Raw genomic sequence first — 25,752 nt, 5'->3', positions numbered from 1 at the left:
GCCGCAATTCATATGCGGCTACAGTAAAATTACACTGACAGGTTAGAATAGGATAGACTAGATATACACATAGAATAGATGTATATATAGTACAGACCAAAAGTTTGGACACACCTCATTTAAAGATTTTTCAGTATTTTCATGACTATGAAAATTGTACATTCACACTGAAGGCATCAAAACTATGAATTAACACATGTGGAATTACCGTATTTTCTGGTGTATAAGACGACTGGGCGTATAAGACGACCCCCAACTTTTCCATATAAAATATGGAATTTGGGATATGCCCGCTGTATAAGACGGGGGTCATCTTATACGCCCAGTCATCTTATACGGCGTGTGGTTCCCAGGGTCTGAAGGAGAGGAGACTCTCCTTCAGGCCCTGGGATCCATATTCATGTTAAAAATAAAGAATAAAAATAAAAAATATGTATATACTCACCCCTCCGAGAAGCCTGGCTGTCACCGCTGCAAGCGTCTGCCTCCGTTCCTAAGAATTGCAGAGCATGAAGGACCCTCGATGACGTCGCAGTCCTGTGATTGGTCCGTGACCGCTCATGTGACCGGTTTCCTCTCCTTCAGACCCTGGGAACATCCAGGATCGCTCCCTGCACATGCCGTACCAGGCGTATAAGACGACCCCCGACTTTTGGGACAATTTTTAGCGGTTAAAAAGTCGTCTTATACGCCGGAAAATACGGTATATACTTAACAAAAAAGTGTGAAACAACTGAAATTATGTCTTATATTCTAGGTTCTTCAAAGTAGCCACCTTTTGCTTTGATGACTGCTTTGCACACTCTTGGTATTCTCTTGATGAGCTTGATTACACACAGGTGGATTATATTTATCATCATTAGGCATTTAGGACAACATTGGATCATTCAGAGATCCACAATGAACTTCTGGAGTGAGTTTGCTGCACTGAAAGTAAAGGGGCCGAATAATATTGCACGCCCCGCTTTTCAGTTTTTGAATTTCCACGAACATTTTAAATAACCAATAAATTTCGTTCATCTTCACAAATGTGTTCCACTTGTTGTCGATTCTTCACCAAAAATTTGCATTTGGTATCTTTATGTTTGAAGCATGAAATGTGGGAAAAGGTTGAAAAGTTCTAGGGGGCCGAATACTTTTGCAAGGCACTGTGTATATATATATATATATATATATATATATATATATATATATATATTTATATTTATATATATATATATATATATATATATACCGTATTTTTCAGATTATAAGGCACACTTTTTCCCCCCCCCAAATTTGGGGAAATGGGGGTACGTCTTATAATGCGGATATACCTTATCGGCGTGCCGCTGCGGGTATCCCAGTGGTTGTGCTGCGCTGTGTCCACGGTGGCGGTGCGGTGCTGCGCTGTGTCCCCGATGCTGCGGGGGGCTCTGCCGACATTTTGTAAAAGGCCAGAGCCCCCGGCAGTCCTTCCATGCTTTCCTGTGTGGTGGTGGACTCCGGGAATATGGCTGACGGAAGGCGGCGCATGCGCAGATGAGGTTATACTGTAGCTCTAGAACACTGCAACGTATTCCACTGATTCTGAAACTGTTTTTTCGTGACATATTGTACTTCATGTTAGTGGTAAAATTTCTACAATATAACTTGCACTTATTTATGAAAAAAACTGAAATTTGGCAAAAATTTAGAAAATGTAGCAATTTTCAAACTTTAAATTTTGGTACCCTTAACCCCTTAACGACCTCCGCTGTACTATTATTTTGCAGAGGTTGGATCCCCTACTTTGATGTGGGCTCCGGCACTGAGCCCACCTCAAAGCCGGGACATGTCAGCTGTTTTGTTCATAGCAAGCCTGCAATTCAGCTACATAGCAACGATCTGATGATGGCTACTATGTAGCAGAGCCGATCAGGCTATGCCAGCTTCTAGTCTCCCATGGAGGCTATTGAAGCATGGCAAAAGTTAAAAAAAAAAAAAAAAAAGTTTTAAAAAATATGAAAAAAAAAATTATATAAAAGTTTAAATCACCCCCCTTTCGCCCCATTCAAAATAAAACAATTAAAAAAAATCAAACCTACACATATTTGGTATCACTGCGTTCAGAATCACCCGATCTATCAATAACAAAAGCATTAACCTAATTGCTAAACAGCGTAGCGAGAAAAAAATTAGAAACGCCAGAATTAAGTTTTTTTGGTCACCGCGACATTGCATTAAAATGTAATAACGGGCGATCAAAAGATCTTATCAGCACCAAAATGGTATCATTAAGGGTATGTGCACATGTTGCGGATTCTGCTGCGGATTTTTCCGCAGTGGATTTGGAAAATCCACAGTGCAAAACCACTGCGGTTTTCACTGCGGATTTTATCGCAGTTTCTTCTGCGGATTCCTCTGCGGGTTTTCAACTGCACTTTCCTACTGGTGCAGGTTGAAAACCGCTGCGGAATCTGCAGAAAGAATTGACATGCTGCGGAAAATAATCCGCTGCGTTACCCTAAAAACGCCAGCTCGGCACACAAAAAACAAGCCCTCACCCGACCCCAGATCACGAAAAATAGAGATGCTACGAGTATTGGAAAATTGCGCATTTTTTTTTTTTTTTTTTTTTTTTTTTTAGCAAAGTTTGGAATTTTTTTTACCACTTAGATAAAAAGTAACCTAGACATGATTGGTGTCTTTGAACTTGTAATGACCTGGAGAATCATAATGGCAGGTCAGTTTTAGCCTTTAGTGAACCTAGCAAAAAAGCCAAACAAAAAACAAGTGTGGGATTGCACTTTTTTTGCAATTTCACCGAACTTGGAATTTGTTTCCCGTTTTCTAGTAAATGACATGCTAAAACCAATGATGTCGTTGAAAAGTGCAACTTGTCCCGCAAAAAACAAGCCCTCACATGGCCATATTGACGGAAAAATAAAAAAGTTATGGCTCTGGGAAGGAGGGGAGCGAAGAACGAGAAAGCAAAAACGGAAAAGGGCAAGGTTGTGAAGGGGTTAAATCAGAGAGTGGTGTCACACAAAATAATTAATAAATAACAGTTCCCATATGTCAGCTTTACATCAGCAAAATTTTGGAAACATAATTTTTTTTGTTAGGACATTATAGCGATTTCTCATTCTTCCAACAAAATTTACAAAACCATTATTTTTAGGGACCACCTCACATGAAGTGAGTTTGGGGGATCAATATAACAGAAAATACCTCAAAATGACATTATTCTAAAAACTGCACCCCTCAAGGTGCGCAAAACCACATTCAAGAAGTTTATTAACCCTTCAGGTGCTTCACGAGAACTAAAGCAATGTGGAAGGAAAAAATTTACATTTTACTTTTTCACAAAAAAGTTACTTTGGAACCAGTTTTTTTTATTTTTACAAGAGTATCAGGAGAAAATGGACACAAAATTTGTTGTGCAATTCCTCCTGAGTGCGCCAATACCTCCTTTGTGGGGGAAAGCCACTGTTTGGGCGCATGGCAGGGCTCAGAAGGGAGGGAGCACCGTTTGACTTTTTGAACGCAAAATTGGCTGGAATCAATGGTGAGACCCCCAATATACCTAAACAGTGGAACCCCCCCAATTCTAACTCCCACCCTAACCCCAACACACCCCTAACCCTAATCGCAACCCTAACCATAACTCTAACCCCAACACACCCCTAACCCTAATCCCAACCATAACCCTAACCACAAACCTAACCCTAACACACCCCTAATCCCAATCCTAACCGTAATCCCAACCATAACCACAACCCTAACTTTAGCCCAACTCTAACCCTAATGGAAATACATTTTTTTCGTTGTATTATTTTTACCTAAGGAGGTGATAAAGGGGGGTTTGATTTACTTTTTTTTTTATTTTGATCACTGTGATAGGGTCTATCACAGTGATGAAAAAATGAACCAATAGGAAAAATTTCCTATTGTTGCCGGGTGCTGGCCAACAGAACTCGGCAGGCACACTGCACATGCGCCCGACATTTTCTTCCCGGAAGAAGATGCCGTCGGCAGGGGGACTTCACAGGGGGATGCAGGGACACCGGCGGTACGGGGGAGGAATTGGGGGACCCCCGATCACATCAGAGGAGAAAAATTAAATGGGAAATCAGACGGAATAACGGCTACCGCAACACTTGGGTCGGTAAAAACCGACCTGAATCATGTTCTCTGGGGTCCCAGTTATCCCCGGTAGCCGAGACCCCAGAGAAATTCCGATGCTGGGGGGCGCTATACACTTATTTTTCAGTGCCATTAAAAAGTGGCGCTGAGGAATAAGTACCCTTAATTGCCGCTATTAAAAGGCATATCGCGGCCGTTAAGGGGTTAATCTTCCTATCAAGTCCCATTAGGGGACTTGAATATGCAATCTTTTGAAGCCCTGCTATGTGTAGCACAGGCGATCAGATGATCGCAGCCTCTATTCTCCTATGGGGACTATTGAAGCAAGTAGAAAGTAGAAAAAAATGTTTGCAAAAACGTATATAAAAGTTCAAATCACCCCTCCTTTTGCCCCATTCAAGATAAGAACAAAAAAAATATATATATATATATATATATATATATATATATACATATTTGGTATCGCTGCTTTCGGGAAACGCCCGATCTATCAAAATACAAAAAGAATTAATACGGTTGGTAAATGGCGTAACGAGCTAAAAAAAAAAAATTAAAAAGCCAGAATTACGGGGGGGTTTTGGTCACCACAACATTGCAATAAAATGCCATAATAGGCAATCAAAACACAGTATCTACCTCAAAATGATATCAATGAAAACATCGGCCCAGATCACAAAAAAAGGAGACGCTATGGGTCTCAGTAAATGGTACCTTGTTTTTTTGCAAACTTTGGATTTTTTTTTCACCATTTAAATAAAAAAAAAGAACATATACATACATGTTTGGTATCTACGAACCCGTAATGACCTGGAGAATCATAATGGCAGGTCAATATTAGAATTAGTGAACAAGGTAAAAAAAAAAAATTGCGGGATTGCACTTTTTTTGCAATTTCATTGCACTTTGAATTTTTTTCCCATTTTCCAGTACACGATATGGTAAAACCAATGGTGTCTTTCAAATGTACAACTCGTCCTGCAAAAAAACAAGCCCTCACATGGCCATATTGACCAAAAAAGAAAAAAGTTATGGCTCTGGAAAAAAGGTGAGCAAAAAAAAGTAACGCGAAAACCCAAGGTCCTGAAGGTGTTAAAGACAAAATTAAAGACTCTTTCTCGACTCTGTGCAAAATTCATGACACGTGTGTGTCATATCAAGAATTGGATGCAATAAAACATCAACAAATACCATAAGACTTTTGTGTTTTGAAAAGTGTCTTAATAAACTTGCAAATGATGAATGGTGGCCTTAGTGCTTAGTGCGTGAGTGCAAGCATTACATATCTCTTCAGCTCTAGCTCTTCCTGGAACTTGGGAATACTTACAGTTTTTTTGAGAAATCTTGCAAAAAAAGGGTCTTCACGTTCTGTTTCAGAAATCTTTAAATAAATATGAAAAATGAAGATTAATTCAACAGTAAGAACTTCCTTATGTTTAGTAAGTGATGCATACATACATAAGAACGGGTGCAAGAACACATGACCTATACTGCCATCCTGCTGCCATCCACCCATCACTTCCTTTCCACTTGGCTGCCAGACCCACCGCTATCACCAGCAGATGTGCAACCAATGTCAAAACTGACTAGGGACACAGAGAAAGGGTCAGATGAGGACACGGCCACAGCTGGGGCAGCCTTCCTGTACAATGTATGCATGTCCCACACATTCGTATCCCACAAGATACGAGATGTGCAGCATCAGAAACAACAGATACTGGAAGCCTGTGCTAGCATTTCTTCTGCGGTGTTGCTATCAGTGTGTCAAGAGTGGGAGAAGAGGGATGCATCGACAATCCAACACAATGGGCAGTACTTTGAACACATTTTATAAGTGATCATAAACTTGTAAATAACTCATGAAAGAATAAAGTTACGTTAAAACCAAGCACACCATTGTTTTTCTTGTGAAATTCTCAATAGGTTTGATGTCACATGACCCTCTTCCCATTGAAAAAATAAAGTTGGATCCAAAATGGCCGACTTCAATATGGCCGCCATGGTCACCACCCATCTTGAAAAGTTTTCCTCCTCCTCCCATATACTAATGTGCCACAAACAGGAAGTTGATATCACCGACCATTCCCATTTTATGTAGGTATATCCATATAAATGGCCCACCCTGTAGTTTTGAAAAAAATCACTGGTCTATCTGCAGGAGATTTTTATTAGTGGACTAGTAAACCTGCTGCCATGTAGTCCTCCATATTCATGAGATCCATACAACCCCGCCCCCCCCACCGATTGACAATTTTTTGCCTATGCAGTGTACACAGAAAGCTGCCAATCATTGGTGTGACAAAGGGGTGGGTGGGCGGGATTATAAAGAGCTCACCATTCAGAGAACTGTTAGATCTGCAGCAGATAAATCAGTGATTTTATACAAATCATAACACACAACACAGTAAGTGACACATCACTGGAATCAGTACCTCTACCTTTACATTAGGCTGCACTCAGATAGGGTAGCAAAAACCTGGTGACTGATTCAATGTAACCAATTACAACACAAAGCACAGATCACTAAGCCATCAGGAACCAAAAATAAAATACCTGCATTTGATTTGATTGTGCAAATCTTCTTGACTTTCTTATCTATAACGATATAGGATGTGAAACATTATCATAAAACTCTGGGACCAGACTCTTTGTCAATAGAAGATCCTATCACCAGGTAATGTTCCTTGCCTGAAACATTCATTTAACCCCTTCACGACATGTGCCATACTAGTGCTACACTTGTCGTGTCTGCCCCTTTGATGTGGGCTCCGGCGGTGAGTCCACATCTTTCCCGCCACTTGACAGAAGGCTGCCAATCAGTGGTGTGGGCGGGGTTAAACAGTGCTCAGCATTCAGAGAACTGCTAAATCTGCACACTGCCCAGTAAGTAACACATGGCTGGAATCAGGGTCTCTGCCCCTACATTAGCTGCTCTCACATGAGTTAGCAAAAACTTAGCGACAGATTCCTTTTAAGGATTTCTTTTATACAGTATATACATGTCTCCAGACCTGAACCAAATAGAAAATCATTTGTAAATACATCATTGTAAATACACACCTGTACTTTATATCTCCCCCACCTCATTGTAGATTGTAAGCTCTCGCGAGCAGGGTCGTCTTATTTCGCTTTATTATTGTATTGTTAATGTTGTCACTTATGACTGTTGTGTTTGAAACTGTTAAACTGTAAAGCGCTGCGGAATATGTTGGCGCTATATAAATAAAGATTATTATTATTATTCTGTACCAAATATTAAGTTCTGTTTTACTATTGTGTCAAATATTTATTTCATGCAATAAAATGCTAATTAATTATGAAAAAGTCATACAATGTAATTTTCTGGTTTTTATTTAAGATTCTGTCTCTCACAGGTGAAGTGTACCAACTATAAAAATTACAGACCTCTCCATTCTTTGTAGGTGGGACAACTTGCAAAATCAGCAATGTATCAAACACTTATTGTCCCCACTGTAGGATACATATGTGATGCCGTCCTTGATTGCCCACATTATTTGCGCTTTTATAGGACACAGAAAATCAGGGTAGCACAGGACTGCCTAATACTGTATATAATCTGCAACAGGCATTTATCATAGTGTGGAAATTAGAATAATGCCTTCTAAAGTGTACAGCTGGCAAAAGTGTGTATAAGGAGTGTAAGTGGCATAAATGAAAGACGTTGCACCGGGTTCCAAATAATGATACAGATGCTAAATTTGCAGCATTACGAGGTCATTTACTGAAATCAAAAGCTTTTTCAATAAAAAAAACATCTGAACCGGCCAACTTACATGTTAATGTAGGAACCCTTCTTTGATATCACCTTCACAAGTCTTGCATCCATTGAACTTGTGAGTTTTTGGAGAGTTCCTGCTTGTATTTCTTTGCATGAAGTCAGAATCGCCTCCCAGAGCTGCTGTTTTGATGTGAACTGCCTCCCACCCTCATAGATCTTTTGCTTGATGATACGCCAAAGGTTCTCTATAGGGTTGAGGTCAGGGGAAGATGGTGGCCACACCATGAGTTTATCTCCATAGCAGCCAATGACTTGGGTGTTCTTTGCAGCATTAGATGTTGCATTGCGTGAGGATGATTTTGCTATGGATGGCACGGTTCGTCTTTTTGTACCATTGAAGAAAGTGGTCAGTCAGAAACTCTATATACTTTGCCGAAGTAATTTAGGTAATTTTCCCACTTTCAGGGACCCTAAAGAGGACTACCAGCTGTCTCCCCATGATTCCGGACCAAAAACATGACTCCTCCACCTCTGTGCTGACCTCGCAGCCTTGTTGGGATATGGTGGTCATCCACTGCTACATCTATCTGGACCATCCAAGATTGTACAGAACTCATCAGTAAACAAGGCTGTTTTAAAATTAGTCATCATGTATGTCTGGGCCCACTGCAACTGTTTCTAATTGTAAGCACCGTTTAGGGGTGGTTGAATAGTAGGTTTATGCACAACTACAGACTCTGGAGAATCCTACACCTTGAGGTTTGCGAGACTAAAAAGGCATCAGCAGCCTCAAATACCTGTTTGCCGCTTTGTAATATTATTTTAACAGATGGTTTTTAGGCTGATTAATTTGTCTGGCAGAAACCTTCCTCATTATGCCTTTATCTGCATGAACCTATCTATGCTTTGTAATAGCCACAAATGTCTTCATAGTACAATGATCATGCTTATGTTTTCTTTAAATATCTAATGTCTTCATATCTTGTGCAAGACATTACACTATTTGACCCTTTTCGGCAGCAGAGAGAACTTCTTTCCCATATTGCTTGTTGGAACCTGTGCACTGCTTAACAATGTGGAACATCCATCTTAAAGGGAATCTGTCACTACTTTTGAGCTACATAACCTATTAATATGGGCAGACAGATTAAAGACTGCTGAAAAAAGTCCTCCCTGTATGCTTCATATCAGATGCCATGTTATTGAGAAATCCACTTTCATCACTCTATGTAAACTAGTTCATCCAGGCTATAGTGAGGATGTTGCCCAGAAGATAACTCTGCTTCCGTGCTTCATTATCATGTGAATTGTGAATTGCCTCCCACAGAGTTACTGTGTGCCTATGATGTCAGGTTTCGGTCCTGTGATCATGCCCTGTGTAGTCCCAACGCTGTTATTCCTCTTCTGTGTTCCGCCCTTTTCTGGGCATTGGCTTCATGTTCCTACTGCGCAGGTGCAGGTCAGTCACTGGTACTTTCTCCCAGCGTTCTCCGGAGCGCAGCTTTTTTCCTGCAGGTGTTCACACCACACGACTCAGTAACAATCTTCTCTGATTATTACGAGTTTTCTCCAATTTTTCTGCACTTCCCACTTTTTTGATGCACATTTGATGCAGTGTTTTTAATGCTTTTTTTTTAATAGTACAGAAAAGCTTTGACTCTACACTTAAAAATGCAACAACGTTTTTTACATGCTTTTTTCGCACTCATCATACAAGCTTATAAAGAAAAAAAAATTAACCAAAACTACACGGTTCAACAGCATCTTAGACGAACAGAGGGAACAAGTTTTCATGAAACCACATCCATTTTGCCTGGACATTTAGGCTGTGTTCACATGTTGTGTAAATGCTGTGGGTTTTTTTTCACTGCAATTTTTGCACAGAAATTCTGCTAAGTTTAACTTTGCAATCAAAGTTGATGGGATTTCATGAAAATTGCGTCCTCCGTGCATCTAAAGATGTTGCTGAACTGTGCGGTTTTGGTGCTTTTTTCCTCTGAAGGCTTCTATGTAGACTCTGAAAAATCTGCAGTTACTTTATTAAGTGCAGAATCAAAGCTTTTCTGTCCTATAAAAAAACACATGAAAAACGCAGCTTTATATCTGCTTCAAATAAGGGGAAAACACATAAAAAACGCAGCAATCAGAAAAGATTGTTATTGCTTAGTTTGGTGTGGACACCTGCAGAAAACAAAAAGCACGTTATTTAGGCAACGTGTGAACACGGTCTTACACACAAAAAAGCCAGATGTCATATAGTATAATATAAGCTTACACAGAGATGAGAAAGTTATCGCTGCTACAACTCTACATGAATGAATTAACCCCCCCCAAAAAAATTCCACATGTCCTCCTAACTAGAAATGGGCATTACGCACAGATGATGTCACGCCGGTCCTGAGTGATAAAAAGCCGCGCTGGGGACAGTACCACCGACCTGGATGCTGGATCAGAGTCCCGTGAATCGATTTGCTTATCTCTAGTGCCCTCGCGTCCCAGTCCCGGATTTTTGTCAGCACCCTGCAGTTTCGGGCATCTGCTGAATGTCCCTCGCTGCCACCACCCCTCTATGCGTGCAGCATGATTTGTCCCTGTTGCCAGTTTGTAAAACTTAAGAGAAACGCAATCGAGAGAGAAATTTACCAATGTGAATACGAACATACGTACCATGGTGGGTAGAGGCGGGGGGAACTCATCGTGGTCCTCTATGGTACGAACCACTATTGAAGCTTGTTTATATCCAAGTGCGCTCCTCTATACAAGAATAATATCCATTATAAGTAGGTATAATAAATTAATGTTACACAGATCTGTTAGTATTTACAGATATCACACATAACAAAAGCACAGAAGGAGCTCGTATGGACATTGTGTAGTCACTCTGGACATTTTAAAGCCAAACCAGGTCTACAAAGTCACAATCAGAGATGAGGACATTTATTGCAATAGAAATGAATTCTCATTTAATTTTACAAAAATTTGTGTTTTCCAGAGTACGGATTTCTTACAGTAATGTCCAAAGCATAATCAAGATGGAAGTCCTAGTCTGGAGTGAAGAGGCCAAAGATATGGAGAACGATGAGGAAAGGGGAAAAGGAAGGTGCAGACAGAGGACCAGACGGTGGGCTGCGGGGACGGAGGGACAGGTGAGCGGTGAGGGGAATAGTAATTTTTTTTTATCCTAAGTGAAAAGACCACCAGAGCATAACAAGGAACACTCAATTCACAGACGATAACTTCAACAATGTAGGCGTAATTTTCCTGTAGAATTTCTTAGTAGTTTTTCATATTAGTTATAATTACAGTCTGCACAAACACGGACAACTGGGCACCGACAACACTGAGATCCCCAACAACACTGAGATCCCCAACAACACTGAGATCCCCAACAATACTGAGATCTCCAACAACACTGAGATCCCCAACAACACTGAGATCTCCAACAACACTGAGATCCCCAACAACACTGAGATCCCCAACACTGAGATCCCCAATACTGAGATCTCCAACAACACTGAGATCCCCAACAACACAGATCCCCAACAACACTGAGATCCCCAACAACACTGAGATCCCCAACAACACTGAGATCCGCAACAACACTGAGATCCGCAACAACACTGAGATCCGCAACAACACTGAGATCCGTAACAACACTGAGATCCCCAACAACACTGAGATCCGCAACAACACTGAGATCTCCAACAACACTGAGCTCCCCAACAACACTGAGATCCCCAACAATACTGAGATCTCCAACAACACTGAGATCCCCAACACTGAGATCTCCAACAACAATGAGATCCGCAACAACAATGAGATCCGCAACAACAATGAGATCCCCAACAACACTGAGATCCCCAACACTGAGCTCCCCAACAACACTGAGATCCCCAACAACACTGAGATCCCCAACAATACTGAGATCTCCAACAACACTGAGATCCCCAACACTGAGATCCGCAACAACACTGAGATCCCCAACAACACTGAGATCCCCAACAACACTGAGATCCCCAACAACACTGAGATCCCCAACAACATTGAGATCCCCAACAACAATGAGATCCCCAACAACAATGAGATCCCCAACAACACTGAGATCCCCAACAACACTGAGATCTCCAACAACACTGAGATCCCCAACACGAATCCTCAACAACACTGAGATCCCCAACAACACTGAGATCCCCAACACTGAGATCCGCAACAACACTGAGATCCCCAACAACACTATGATCCCCAACAACACTGAGATCCCCAACAACACTGAGATCTCCAACAACACTGAGCTCCCCAACAACACTGAGATCCCCAACAATACTGAGATCTCCAACACTGAGATCCCCAACACTGAGATCTCCAACAACAATGAGATCCGCAACAACACTGAGATCCCCAACAACACTGAGATCCCCAACAACACTGAGATCCCCAACAACAATGAGATCCCCAACAACAATGAGATCCCCAACAACACTGAGATCCCCAACAACACCGAGATCCCCAACAACACTGAGATCTCCAACAACACTGAGATCCCCAACAACACTGAGATCCCCAACAACACTGAGATCCCCAACAACACTGAGATCCCCAACAACACTGAGATCTCCAACAACACTGAGATCCCCAACAACACTGAGATCCCCAACAACACTGAGATCTCCAACAACACTGAGATCCCCAACAACACTGAGATCCCCAACACTGAGATCCCCAACACTGAGATCCCCAATACAGCCAATCCATGGGTGTCTGTGTCGGTAACGTCTAATGCTGCTAACAAGAAGTGCAATGTTAGCTTGTGATAGAAGAACTACTATATGAACCCAGGGTGATGTCTGCTACTAAAAGAGAAGAGAGAGAACATCAACTTTTCATCCCAGCACACCGGTGGCGAGCTCCCATCCTTTTCCAGGACCTTTGGTCACCAGTCATACATCCATGATGTCAGTTTTCTATTCTACTGAATGGAGTTGGCGCTCAGAAGTGCAGCAGGTAATGTCTGGACCTTCCTCATACAAGTGCTGAGACACTGATCATTTCTTTTGTGGGCAGATTATGGGATTCTCCTGTTCATGTGCCTCTGGTTTTAGCATGCTGTTATTTGGGGGTCCAGGAAGTCTTCAATGTGCATTTTGGAGGTATGTGGAGTTTTGCGTGCATTTTGGCGAACATTCAGTTTTAACAGTTTTTAATGTTTAGTCAAGTGAGCATTGTTTGGAACTGTGAGCAGTCAGTGCCCTCTACACAGTGAGCGCACTGTAATCGCCAATTCTGATCCTTGATTGGCATCCTGATCTAAAGCATATAATGTGTGAGATGTCACTCAAGGAGCAGAGATAGTAAATACAGCGCGCTCACTATAGCGAGCACAGACTGCTTACAGCACCAGGTGACGTGTACTAGACTGGAAGAGAGCAGCTGCAGGAGGAATAGAATTTCATTTTCTTCCTGCACCCAACTGTTCCCTTAGAATGGAATCTCCATGTCCATTGAGGTTTATATGCATTTTGCTTAACAAGTTACTCAGATCATAGATAGATACCTCAGTAATTAATTTGTTGGTTACTACATGTGCAGCGCCCCAGAGTCCTGGTCGTTGCAGTACTGTTGCTCCGCCACTAAAGGGGGACTATGATACGTCTGATGGCACTGAAGGAGTTCATCTGACCAGGTATCACAGACACCAATACACTTCACAGTCTGGCCTCCAGGGGGAGCTAAGGGTTCTATGTATTAGGCCACTCCTCACAGTCTGGTAAAACTGGGGGTTAGGCAGGAAGTTAGAACAGAAAGCTGACTGGGTTGGAACCAGGCAACACCTTGTGGCAGACGGTGTTGTAGGGGAAGATTCAGAGGGGTCCCTGTCAGGGGTGGGATCCTGACAGAGGCCTAGCAACCAGAGAGAACGTTACGGGAGCGCGCCTGCACGATATAGCGGCGGTACCCCAAGAAAGGACAAGAAGCGAGGTTTATTGTGCTGAGTGAGAAACGAGATCAACGCAACAAGGAGAAATACCAGTAGGAGTCGTGCTGTTAGACCGAGGCAACATCCTATTGAGGCGCAAATAACCGGTGGCCGGAACGCCGAGGAAGTATAGAGCTCTAGGCATTACTTCAAACCTACGGCAGGGCAGTGAGTTATAGGCTGGCTGTCTCACCTAAATCACCTACGAAGACATAGGGGGCAACATTTGGAGAGGGGTGGCTCTAGGGTCCCGGAAGAGCTCCGAGCCTACCCGTCATACGGGTGTGTCCTAGCCATATCATCTGGGGGGGACGAAGAAGAAGAACATCAGAATCGAGTTGTGAGGGAACACGAGAAACAGACACAACAGTTGTGGGGACTATCCCGGGGTGCTCAGCAGGGGAGGACTACAACACACAAGCGCTAGAAGGTAGGCACAGATTTCCACCTGCAAAGGGAACTCTGGAGGTGCCATCGGACCAGCCGGACTTGCGCAGCCTGGTTACCCGTACTTCGGACTGAGGACTGTGAGACCTTCAGTAAAGAGGTAAATAGACTGCAACCTGGTGTCCTCGTTATTTACTGCGACCTGCACTGCACAGCACGATAACACCCTCCTACACCTCTACCTTCATTGTACGCCCCTCAGCAGGGTCACGGACCGGGTCTAGCCATCGTGACAACCCCAGAGCAGAGACTCAGAGGCCCGGTACCGGGTACCCCTCGGCCCTGCGGCAGTGGGGCGCTACACATGTCATACATGTCATATATTTAATCTGACTGATCAAGTGTGTGTATTTTCCATTTTTGGGTTTTTGTTTTTTCCTCTTGTTCTTCCAAGAGCTATAACTTTTTATATTTTTCCAACGACATAGCTATTTTTTGCGACATTTTGAAAAAGATGCAACTTTTTGAACAAAAAGGCATAAAAATGGTTAATGAAAGGAAAAAAGCCCAAGTGTTATTTTAAACCTTAGCAAATACCACAAGGTGAAAAAAGGGACTTTAAAAAAAGATGAATCAAGACCTCGGTTTTCACTCTACTGGTTGCTGCAGTATTGGTAAGAACAGTTTTGTCTGCAGTGCTCAGAATGCTAAGCTCTGTATAACCCCACCCACACCACTGATTGGCAGCTTTCTGTGTACACTGTGCATAGGCAGAAAGCTGCCAATCTGTGAAGGGGCATGGTTGAATTTTACTAGCAGCAGGGTTACTAGTCCTTTAGTGATAACCTCCTGCTGATAAAATAGCCAAACAGGTTTAAAAACTACAGCAACAGAACTGCACTAGGTCATAAATACAGTGTGAGAACTGGGGACGTCATCTCCTGGTTGGCAAAAAAAGATCTTTCATGGCAGCACAATAGATAAGATAAAGAAAACATTGCAAAACCAAGAAACCTCACGTTTAGTGTCAATCGCTATTCCCAGTGCCAGGGAATCCCAAAACATATCACAGTCCATACCATTCTCCACGATGATGAGGAGAAGGGTGGCTCCCACAGGCCTTGGCACAGCTGGCCCTTAGCCTTAATGGTTTCCAATATGGGTAAGGCCAGCCACGTTGAGGCCAAAATCGGCTGTGGCAGGTAGCTGTGACATTTTTTAAATGAATTGTTGAGGGGCACAAGATTTTTGTGGTACAGCTCATTCACCAGCAAAACCAGCTAAATCTTGTGCCCTTTGATGAAATTAATTAAAAAAACCTCAGCAGCCGCTGTCCGTTGTGCTTTACAGCTGTTGTGCGGCTGCAGCAATGCCAATCAGCTTGGTCTTACCCTTAGGAGCCCTCATAGATGTTGCTTAAAGAGGTCCACTCTGTCCTGAATGGAGTAGGATCTTCTCTGCTCGTTCCGCTCTAGCTAAATATCACCTTTTGTGTTATTTTTGTAGCTGTCCTGCTGCTATAAAATGTGAGAGAAACATATCAAAAACTATGTGAGCACAAATATACATACCATGGGGGGCGGAGGCGGGGGGAAACCACTTTGAGAACTTGTAAATCTTGGGATCGGAGCTGCTGAACCAAACAGCGATGAACTTCCTCCTGCCTGTAATCAAATCAATACAATAATAACTATGATAAGTAGTTATAATAAATTCATGTTATACAGATCTGTCATTATTTACAGAAATCATACATATAACAAAAGTACGAACATTGTGTAGTCACTCTGGACATTTTGATGCCAAACCAGGTCTAAGCGGTCACAATCAGAGATGAGCACATTTATTTGAGTAGAACTGAATTCTCATTGGATTTTACAAAAAAAATTGTATTCTCCAGAATACGGATTTCTTACAGTAATATCTAAAGCATAGTCAAAATGGAAGTCCTACCCAGGGATATGCCTCCTAATTAGAGGTGGACGAACCCGAATAGTAAAGTTCGGGGTTCGTACCGAACACCTACTGTTCGGGCACGGAGGATCATGGACTTCACTAGGAAGTCCGTGTTACTGTTCAAGTTCGGCACCCTGAACACCAAGTGTTTCTCATGCTGTCATCTGTATGACAGTGCGAGAAACACTGGCAGCTCTGATCAGTGGTAAAATCATGACAGCATGAGCCCACAGCTTTGACAGGAGGTAAAAAGTTTACCTACGGTCACAGGCGTCGGCTGATGGGACTACTACTCCCATCAGCCTATGTCTGCTGTCGCTGATAACAGCGAGAGCAAGCGGCAGCTGATGGTAGTATTGCCTGCACTGTAAATAAATTTTTTAAAAATGGTGTGGGTTCCTCTATCGTTTTGATAACCAGCCAGGCATAACTGACAGCTGCGGGCTACAACCCTCAGCTGTCAGCTTTAGCAAGGCTGGATATCAAGAATAGAGGCGTCCCCAGGTTTTTTTTTTTATAATTTATAAAAAACGGCATGGTGAACCCTCTATTCTTGTTAACCAGCCTTTCTAACACTGACAGCTGAGGGCTGCAGTCCGCAACTGTCAGTTCTGGCTGGTTATCAAAAATACAGGGAAACTCAACAGTCTGTGACCGGAGGTAAACTTTTTTACCTCCGGTCACCATTGCCAGCTCACACTATCATCTGACAGCGAGGGAGCCGCAGCGCTTTGACTGGCTGTAATGATCTTACCGCCGATCAGAGTCGGTGTTTGCCATGCTGTCATGCACATGACAGCGTGGCAAACACTGGATGTTCGTACCTCCCATTCATGTGAATGGAGTTCAAGTATTGTTCTGGTACCTGAACCAAACTTATTTCAACTGTTTGGCCGAACTTGCCAGACCCAAACATCCAGGGGTTCAGGTTCGCTCATCACTACTCCTGTGCATTTCGGAAGTCTGTTGGGTTTTACATTTTTGCAAACATTCAGTGGTGATAAAATAATTTATACAGTTATGACCTAGTGCAGTTCAGTTGCTGCAGTTTTTATAAATACAGTGTGAGAACTGGGGACGTCATCTCCGTGTTGGTACAAAAAGATCTTTCATTCCAACACAACAGATTAGAGAAAGAAAACATTGCAAAACTAAGAAACCTCACATTTCGTGTCCCTCGCTATCAGAGGCTCGGAGCCCAGTGCCCGGGAATCCTAAAACATATCACAGTCCACACCATTCTCCATGATAGTGAGGAGAAGGGTGGCTCCTACAGGCCTTGGCACAGCTGGCCCTTACCCAAATTGGAAACCATTTTAAGGCTAGGGATAATAATGATGAGGTCAAAATCTGCTGTGGCAGGTAGCTGCAGCATTTTTTAAACGAATTGTTGAAGGGGCACAAAATTTTGCAGAACGGCTCATTCACCAGCAAAATCGAGGAATATTTTTATGCTAAATCTTATGCTGCTGTACGTTTTACTTTTCAGCTGTTATGTGGCTGCACCGATGCCGCTCAGTTTAGTCTTACCCTTAGGAGCCCTCATAGATGTTGCCTAAAGAGACCCACTATGGAGCCGATTCTCTGACTTGTCCTAAATGGAGTGGGGTCTTCTCTGCTTCTTCCTCTCTAGATCAATATGTCACTGTTTGTGTTATTTTTGTAGCTGTCCTGCTGCTATAAAATGTGATAGAAATGTATCAAACAATGTGAGCACAAATATACATACCATGGGGGGCGGAGGCGGGGGGAAACTTTGAAAACTTGGCAATATTGGTGTCGGAATTCCTCCTACCTGTAATCCAATTAATACAATGATAACTATGATAAGTAGGTATAATAAATGCATGTTATACAGATCTGTACACACAACAAAAGCACAGAAGGGGCTTGTATGGACATTGTGTAGTCACTCTGGACATTTTGACACCAAACCAGGTCTACAAAGTCACAATCAGAGATGAGGACATTTGTTCCAGTAGAATTGAATTCTCATTGAATTTTACAAAAATCTGTGTTTTCCAGAGTATGGATTTCTTAAAGTAATGTCCAAAGCATAATCAAGATGGAAGTCCTAGCCTGGAGTGAAGAGGCCAAAGAGATGGAGAACTATGAGGAAAGGGGAAAAGGAAGGAAGGTGCAGAGGACAAGACGGCGGCTGCGGGGATGGAGGGACAGGTGAGAGGAATAGTATTTTTTTTTATCCTAAGTGAAAGGACCCCAGAGCATAACAAGGAACATTCAATTCACAGAGGATAACTTCAAAGTAGGGGTAGTTTTCCTGTAGAATTTCTTAGTAGCTTTTCATATCAGTTATATTTACAGTCTGTACAAACACGGACAACTGGGCACCAACAACACTGAGATCCCCAAGAACACGGAGATCCCCAACAACACTGAGATCCCCAACAACACTGAGATCCCCAACAACACTGAGATCCCCAACATGGTCAACCCATAGGAATGTGCCTCTCCACTCTTCCTCCAAAATCGGGGACCTTGAATTCCAAGGTCTAGTGTGAAGTTTCCACAATCAGTGATGGTTTCGGGAGCCATGTCATCTGCTGGTGTAGGTCAACTGTGTTGTATCAAGATCAAAGTCAGCGCAGCCATCTACCAGGACATTTTTAGAGCACTTCATGGTTCCCTCTGCCAACAAGCTTTTTGGAGATGGAAATTTCATTCTCCAGCAGGACTTGGCACCTGTCCACCAATACCTGGTTTAAAAACAACAGTATCACTGTGCTTGATTGGTAGCAAACTCGCTTAAACTGACTTTAACCCCATAGACAATCTATGGGGCATTGTCAAGAGGAAGATCCCAGACCCAACAATGCAGACGAGTTGAAGGCTGCTATCAAAGCATCCTGGGCTTCCATAACACCTCAGCAGTGCCACAGGCACTGAGTGCATTTACTGACCATACATTTCAGTAGGCCAATATTTTGGATGTTAAAATCATTTTTTTCAAACTGGTGTTATAAAGTATTCTAATTTACTGAGATAATGACTTTTGGGTTTTCATTGGCTGTAAGCCATAATCTTCAACATTAACAGAAATAAACACTTGAAATAGATCACTCTGTTGGTAATGACTCTATATAATATATGAATTTCACTTTTTGTATTGAAGAACTGAAATAAATTAACTTTTTGATGATCTAATTTTGTGAGATGCACCTGTACATGAACCCTGGGTGATGTCTGCTACTGAAAGAGAAGAGAGAAAGTATCACCTTTCCATCCCTGCACACTAGTGGCGAGCTCCCATCCTTTTCCAGGACCTTTAGTCACCAGTCATACATATGTGATGTCAGTCTTCTATTCTACTGAATGGAGTTGGCGCTCAGAAGTGCAGCAGGTAATGTCTGGACCTTCCTCATACAAGTGCTCAGACACCGATCATTTCTTTTGTGGGCAAATTATAGGGTTCTGCTGTTCATGTGCCTCTGGTTTTAGCATGCTGTTATTTGGGGGTCCAGGAAGTCTTCAATGTGCATTTTGGAGGTACGTGGGGTTTGGCGTGCATTTTGACGAACATTCAGTTTTTATAGTGAGCACTGACTGCTTACAGCACCAGGTGACGTGTACTAGACTGGAAGAGAGCAGCTGCAGGAGGAATAAAACCTCATTTTCTTTCTGCACCCAACTGTTCCCTCAGAACGGGATCTCCATGTGCATTGCGGTTTATTCAGATCATACATACCTCAGTAATTAATTTATTTGGAGGTTACTATATGTCATATATTTAATCTGACTGATCATGTGTGTATTTTCCACTTTTGGGCTTTCGTTTTTTCCTCTTCTTCCAAAAGCCATAACTTTTTATATTTTTTCGTCAACATGGCCATATGAGGGCATGTTCTTTTTTTTGCAGGACGAGTTTTACCTTTCAATGACACAATTCATTTTATCATATCATATTATGTACTGTTAAGAGGTAAAAAAAATCCAAGAGTGGAGAAATTTCCAAATTGTTTTTAGTATTTGTTTTTTTTTTTACCATGTTCTGTTATGCTGCTGCAGTGCAGTATAGTGCAACCTCCACCAGAGGGAGCTTGAGAGGGAAGTGAGACTGCGTACACAGAGAAGCACCACAGAGCAGTAGCACAGGCGCCAACAAGTGGCGAGAGAGTGGTCAGACAAGCTGAGTCAAAAAACAATCAGAGGCAGAAGTACCAAAGGATCAGCTGTACACATGGTCTGGAACAAGCCAGGAGGTTCAGCAACGGTCAGAAGCGGATAAGAGAAAGTCAGAAGGAAGAAGCGAGTCCGAATACAAGCCAAGTCAGAAACCAGAGAATCAAACCGACAAACAGGAAAACGCTGGGAAAAGGGCAGACAGAGGGATTCAACAGACAAGGGGCAAGTCAGGGGTCACAGCAGGACAAATCAAGAGCTACCAGTGTCAGGTTCACACGCCGAAGACAGAACTATAGCTGACACCGCCAGCAGGATGCATAGCAGCTAAATAGGAAACCAGGAGATTTTGGTGGCCTGGAAAGTGGATTTGTCGTCATAGGCCAGTTGAATGGCCACCAAGGTCTCCCAATCTGACCCTCTTAGACTGTTATCTTTGGGGTCATCTGAAGGCAATTTTCTATGCTGTGAAGATACGAAATGTGCAGCATCTGAAACAATGGATACTGGAAGCCTGTGCTAGCATTTCTTCTGCCGTGTTGGTATCAGTGTGTCAAGAGTGGGAGAAGAGGGTTGCATTGACAATCCATCACAATGGGCAGCACTTGGAACACATTTTATAAGTGGTCATAAACTTGTAAATAACTCATGAAAGAATAAAGTTACGTTCAAACTTATTGAGAATTTCACAAGAAAAACAATGGTGTGCTTGGTTTGATGTGTCACATGACCCTCTTCCCATTGAAAAAAATAAAGTTGGATCCAAAAAGGCAGACTTCAAAATGGCCGCCATGGTCACCACCCATCTTGAAAAGTTTCCCCCCTCCCATATACTAATGTGCCACAAACAGGAAGTTGATATCACAAACCATTCACATTTATTTAGGTGTATCCATATAAATGGCCCACCCCGTATAGTAATAACAACCTGGAATTATGATTTTCCAACTCTTTACAATTACTGAGATACTAATCATTCCTATGATTTTTTTTTAAGGGGCAAAAAATTAATTTTTTTTTTTTTTTTTTTTGCTTGCATAGCCATTTTCAGACGTCCATGACATTTTCAATTTTTGGTTTATGGCATTGTGTCAGGGTTTGTTTATAGTGCTTTGAGCAGATGGTTTTATTTATACCATTTTGGGGTAGATACAATGTTTTGATTGTCTCTTATTGCATTTTTTTTCAGTGTAGCAGCGATCGAAAAAACGCAATTCTGGGGTTTAGATTTATTTTTCTCTTAACACAATTTACCAATCAGGTTAATTAATTTTATATTTTTATAGATCAGACTTTTGTGGACGATACGATACCACATGAGACATTTGGGTTGACCAGCAGGTGTATAGCAGTTCTATCACAGGATCATTGGACTTTTTGGTATTAGCAGCAATAGACATCACCGGCACAGACGCTCACGAATGGTCGTGTTGTGGATATCAATGCTGCTGGGGCAGCATTGTTTTCTGCTTGGTGGGCAGAGTTTAGCTTTTCTAGATGTTTTTGGCTAATTCTTCGTTTGTGATTTTTTAAAACACAGCAAAATTTGGTCCAACTCCACTCCAGTACCCTCCTGGAGTGATTTTAGGCACCTCCAGTAAAAAGTCTCATTTTTTGCAACTTTTTGAACAAAAAGGCATAAAAATGGTTAATGAAAGGAAAAAAGCCCAAGTTTTATTTTGACGCAATAAACCTCAGAAAATACCACAAGGCGAAAAAAGGGACTTTAAAAAAAGATGAATCAACACCTCGGTTTTCACTTTACTGGTTGCTGCAGTTTTGATTACAACAATTTTCTCTGCTACAGATTGAGCAGTGCTCTGAATGCTGAGCTCCGTATAACCCCACCCACACAACTGATTGGCAGCTTTCTGTGTACACTGTGCATAGGCAGAAAGCTGCCAATCTGTGAAGGGGCGTGGTTGAATTTTACTAGCAGCAGGGTTACTAATCCTTTAGTGATAATCTCCTGCTGATAAAATAGCGTATACAGGTTTAAAAACTACAGCAACAGAACTGCACTAGTTCATAAATACAGTGTGAGAACTGAGGACGTCATCTCCTGGTTGGCAAAAAAAGATCTTTCATTCCAACACAATAGATAAGATAAAGAAAACATTGCAAAACCAAGACACCTCACATTTAGTGTCGATCGCTATCAGAGGCTCGGAGCCCGGGAATCCCAAAACATATCACAGTCCATACCATTCTCCATGATAGTGAGGATAAGGTGGCTCCCACAGGCCTTGGCACAGCTGGCCCTTACCGATATTGGAAACCATTTTAACGCTAAGGCCAGCCATGGGGAGGTCAAAATCTGCTGTGGCATTTTTTAAATGGATTGTTGAGGGGCACAAGATTTTGCAGAGCGGCTCATTCATCAGCAAAATCGAGGAATACCGTATTTTTTTTATACTAAATCTTGTACCTTTTGATGAAATTAATGGAAAAAACCTCAGCAGCCGCTGTCCGTTGTGCTTTCCAGCTGTTGTGCGGCTGCAGCAATGCCACTCAGTTTGCTCTTACCCTTTAGGAGCCCTCATAGCTGTTGGTCCACTATGGAGCTGATTCTCTGACCTGTACTGAATGGAGTGGGGTCTTCTCTGCTCGTTCCGCTCTAGCTAAATATCACCTTTTGTGTTATTTTTGTAGCTGTCCTGCTGCTATAAAATGTGAGAGAAACATATCAAACTATGTGAGCACAAATATACATACCATGGGGGGCGGAGGCGGGGGGAAACCACTTTGAGAACTTGGCAATTCTGGGATCGGAGCTGCTGAACCAAACAGCGATGAACTTCCTCCTGCCTGTAATCAAATCAATACTATAATAACCACGATAAGTAGTTATAATAAATTAATGTTATACAATTCTGTCATTATGTACAGAAATCATACATATAACAAAAGTACTGAAAAAAACCAAGAGCATATATAGATGGAATCCTAGACTACAAAACCAAACCACAACACAAGGATTCCTAAAATATAACTTTTAATATATAAAGTTAAAACAAAAAAGTTCTAAAATTGAGGACTACACAATGTAGATAGACAATAGGAGAAACAAATAATCCCTATCAAATACCCTACTCTCGTCCACTACCTACTTACGGGGGTAGGCACCCTAAATTACTGCGGTTGGCACCCCCGTTCCACGAAGGCTGGCCCTGTTAGCCCTACAAATGCCCTACAGTCCCTATAAGGTAGTGTCACAGATACAATTTGACCCAAAACCAAAATTAACATAAAAAATTAACAAAATAGTTTGCAAAAAGAAATAAGAAAAAATTTGAAAAAACAAACCAAGCAAAAAAACACAAATTAGTAGTATAGCCAAAGGCTGAGGACCCTTAATAGGGTATTAATGTACAGTCCGTGGTTTCAAAAAGAAGAAATACCATTATCCTGTTCATATAAACCAATTGATACTTTCAAAAAGTAGAATATCCTATCCATACAGATCAATAAGGGCAAATCCCAATAGCACCATAATCAACATATTATAAAAAATTAGCAAAATAGTATAAACAAATATGAAAAAAATAGAAAAATCAACAAAACAAAAAAACAAAAAATAATTATATAGCCAACAGGCTATAGGCCCTTAGTAGGATGTTCATAAATAGATGTTAAACATTTTATAAAATATAGAAAGGAAGGTATTCTTCTCTCATTCGCAAAAAGCAGATCCATCAAATAGAGCCACTCAAAACACACTGCGTATCACTTCTATTAGTCTTGGTGGCTTACTATTTTTTACCCAGAAAAACAACATATTATAAAAAATTAGCAAAATGTATGAAACATAATTGAAAAAATAAAGAAAAATAAACCAAGCAAAAAAACTGAAAAATAGTCCTATAAGCCGCAGCCTTTGTGTCCTTAGTAAGGAGCTCCAGCAAAAGTTATTTGGGGCAAATAAAGAGGAAAAGAAAATTAAAGTCCCATTTATGCACAAATCTCAGTTATGGGGAACCACTCAAATGACAGCAATGTTGGTATATAGATCTCACACAGTGGTGATATCGGCCAATGTAGAATATATAAAGCCAATTTTCAAAGACTGGCTAGTTTACGTTTAAAGTAGATTCATTATAAAGAGTGGAAACCCCAGAGTATAATGAAACAAAAAGAAAAAAAGTTCTTATCCCAGGGAGATGTATAACCAGTAGTCATTAAGATGGCCTCAGCTCATGCAGTTCAAACAGCTCTTCAACCACATAAGGTGCTTATCCACGAAAAAAATGATAAAGACATGGCTTATCTGATCCATAGAAGACCTTCAGTGCCGTTGTGGATGTCAATCCAATCGTCATCAAGACATCCACATCCCAACAGCTGCAGCAGTCGCAGATTAATAACAAGCACTAGGGATATCAGTTCAATAATAACTTTTTCAAAAGACCAGTCCTCCGGCAGCCATAGTCCGTGTAGCTACCATATTCATTATGCCGCAGCAAGCACTTATACTCATCTGCTTAATCAAAGTCCTCCAGTGGCATTACGGATGCATGCAGCCAACAGCCGGCCTCTCCATAAGATAGTCATTCGGCCATATCCACTTTTCATCTGATACACGGAAGTCCTCCAGCCGCACTGCAGATATTAATCCGGCCACTAACAAACATCTCCACATAGGAAAGCTTCCCTATAATACCCAACGCGTTTCCCCCCCCGTGGGAAAACCGGGGGTTCATCAGGGGGTACGTCCGTCCAAGTAGTGCAAAAGATGACATCCACAACGGTGGATGATATAACAAAAGTACGAACATTGTGTAGTCACTTTGGACATTTGGATGCCAAACCAGGTCTAAGCAGTCACAGTAAGAGATGAGCACATTTATTTGAGTAGAATTGAATGAATTCTCATTGGATGTTACAAAAAAATTGTATTCTCCAGAGTATGGATTTCTTACAGTAATGTCCAAAGCATAGTCAAAATGGAAGTCCTACCCAGGGTTATGCCTCCTAATTAGAGGTGGGCGAACCCGAATAGTAAAGTTCGGGGTCCGTACCCAACACCTGCTGTTCGGGCACGGAGGATCATGGACTTCACTAGGAAGTCCGTGTTACTGTTCAGGTTAGGAACCCTGAACACCAAGTGTTTCTCATGCTGTCATCTGTATGACAGCGCGAGAAATACTGGTAGCTCTGATCAGCGGTAAAATCATGACAGCATGAGCCCACAGCTTTGACAGGAGGTAAAAAGTTTACCTACGGTCACAGGCGTCGGCTGATGGGACTACTACTCCCATCAGCCTATGTCTGCTGTCGCTGATAACAGCGAGAGCAAGCGGCAGCTGATGGTAGTATTGCCTGCACTATAAAGAAATTTTTTAAAAATGGTGTGGGTTCCTCTATCGTTTTGATAACCAGCCAGGCAAAACTGACAGCTGTGGGCTACAATCTCAGCTGTCAGCTTTAGCAAGGCTGGATATCAAGAATAGAG

At 41.9% G+C, this 25,752-nt stretch overlaps 1 protein-coding gene across 11 annotated transcripts in view; it reads right to left on the bottom strand.

Moving 5' to 3' along the window:
* PARP4 (poly(ADP-ribose) polymerase family member 4) overlaps positions 1 to 25,752 on the bottom strand; it is a 318,181-nt gene that overhangs the window by 32,047 nt on the left and 260,382 nt on the right. For 10 of the 11 annotated variants that reach the window (XM_077298347.1, XM_077298352.1, XM_077298356.1 and 7 more), the window contains 5 exons: positions 17,890 to 17,955; positions 15,776 to 15,868; positions 10,511 to 10,597; positions 6,658 to 6,699; positions 5,432 to 5,485 (listed from right to left, as the gene is read on the bottom strand). In XM_077298347.1, coding sequence (XP_077154462.1) covers positions 5,432 to 5,485; positions 6,658 to 6,699; positions 10,511 to 10,597; positions 15,776 to 15,868; positions 17,890 to 17,955 — 342 coding nt within the window. The remainder of the gene's footprint in view (positions 1 to 5,431; positions 5,486 to 6,657; positions 6,700 to 10,510; positions 10,598 to 15,775; positions 15,869 to 17,889; positions 17,956 to 25,752) is intronic. The other variant, XM_077298349.1, reaches the window with a different exon arrangement.

This window comes from Ranitomeya variabilis, chromosome 3 (assembly GCF_051348905.1).
Source record: "Ranitomeya variabilis isolate aRanVar5 chromosome 3, aRanVar5.hap1, whole genome shotgun sequence".
Classification (NCBI taxonomy): Eukaryota; Metazoa; Chordata; class Amphibia; order Anura; family Dendrobatidae; genus Ranitomeya; species Ranitomeya variabilis.
The sequence above is the reverse complement of the archived record's forward strand: the minus strand, read 5'-3'. Positions and strand labels throughout refer to the sequence as shown.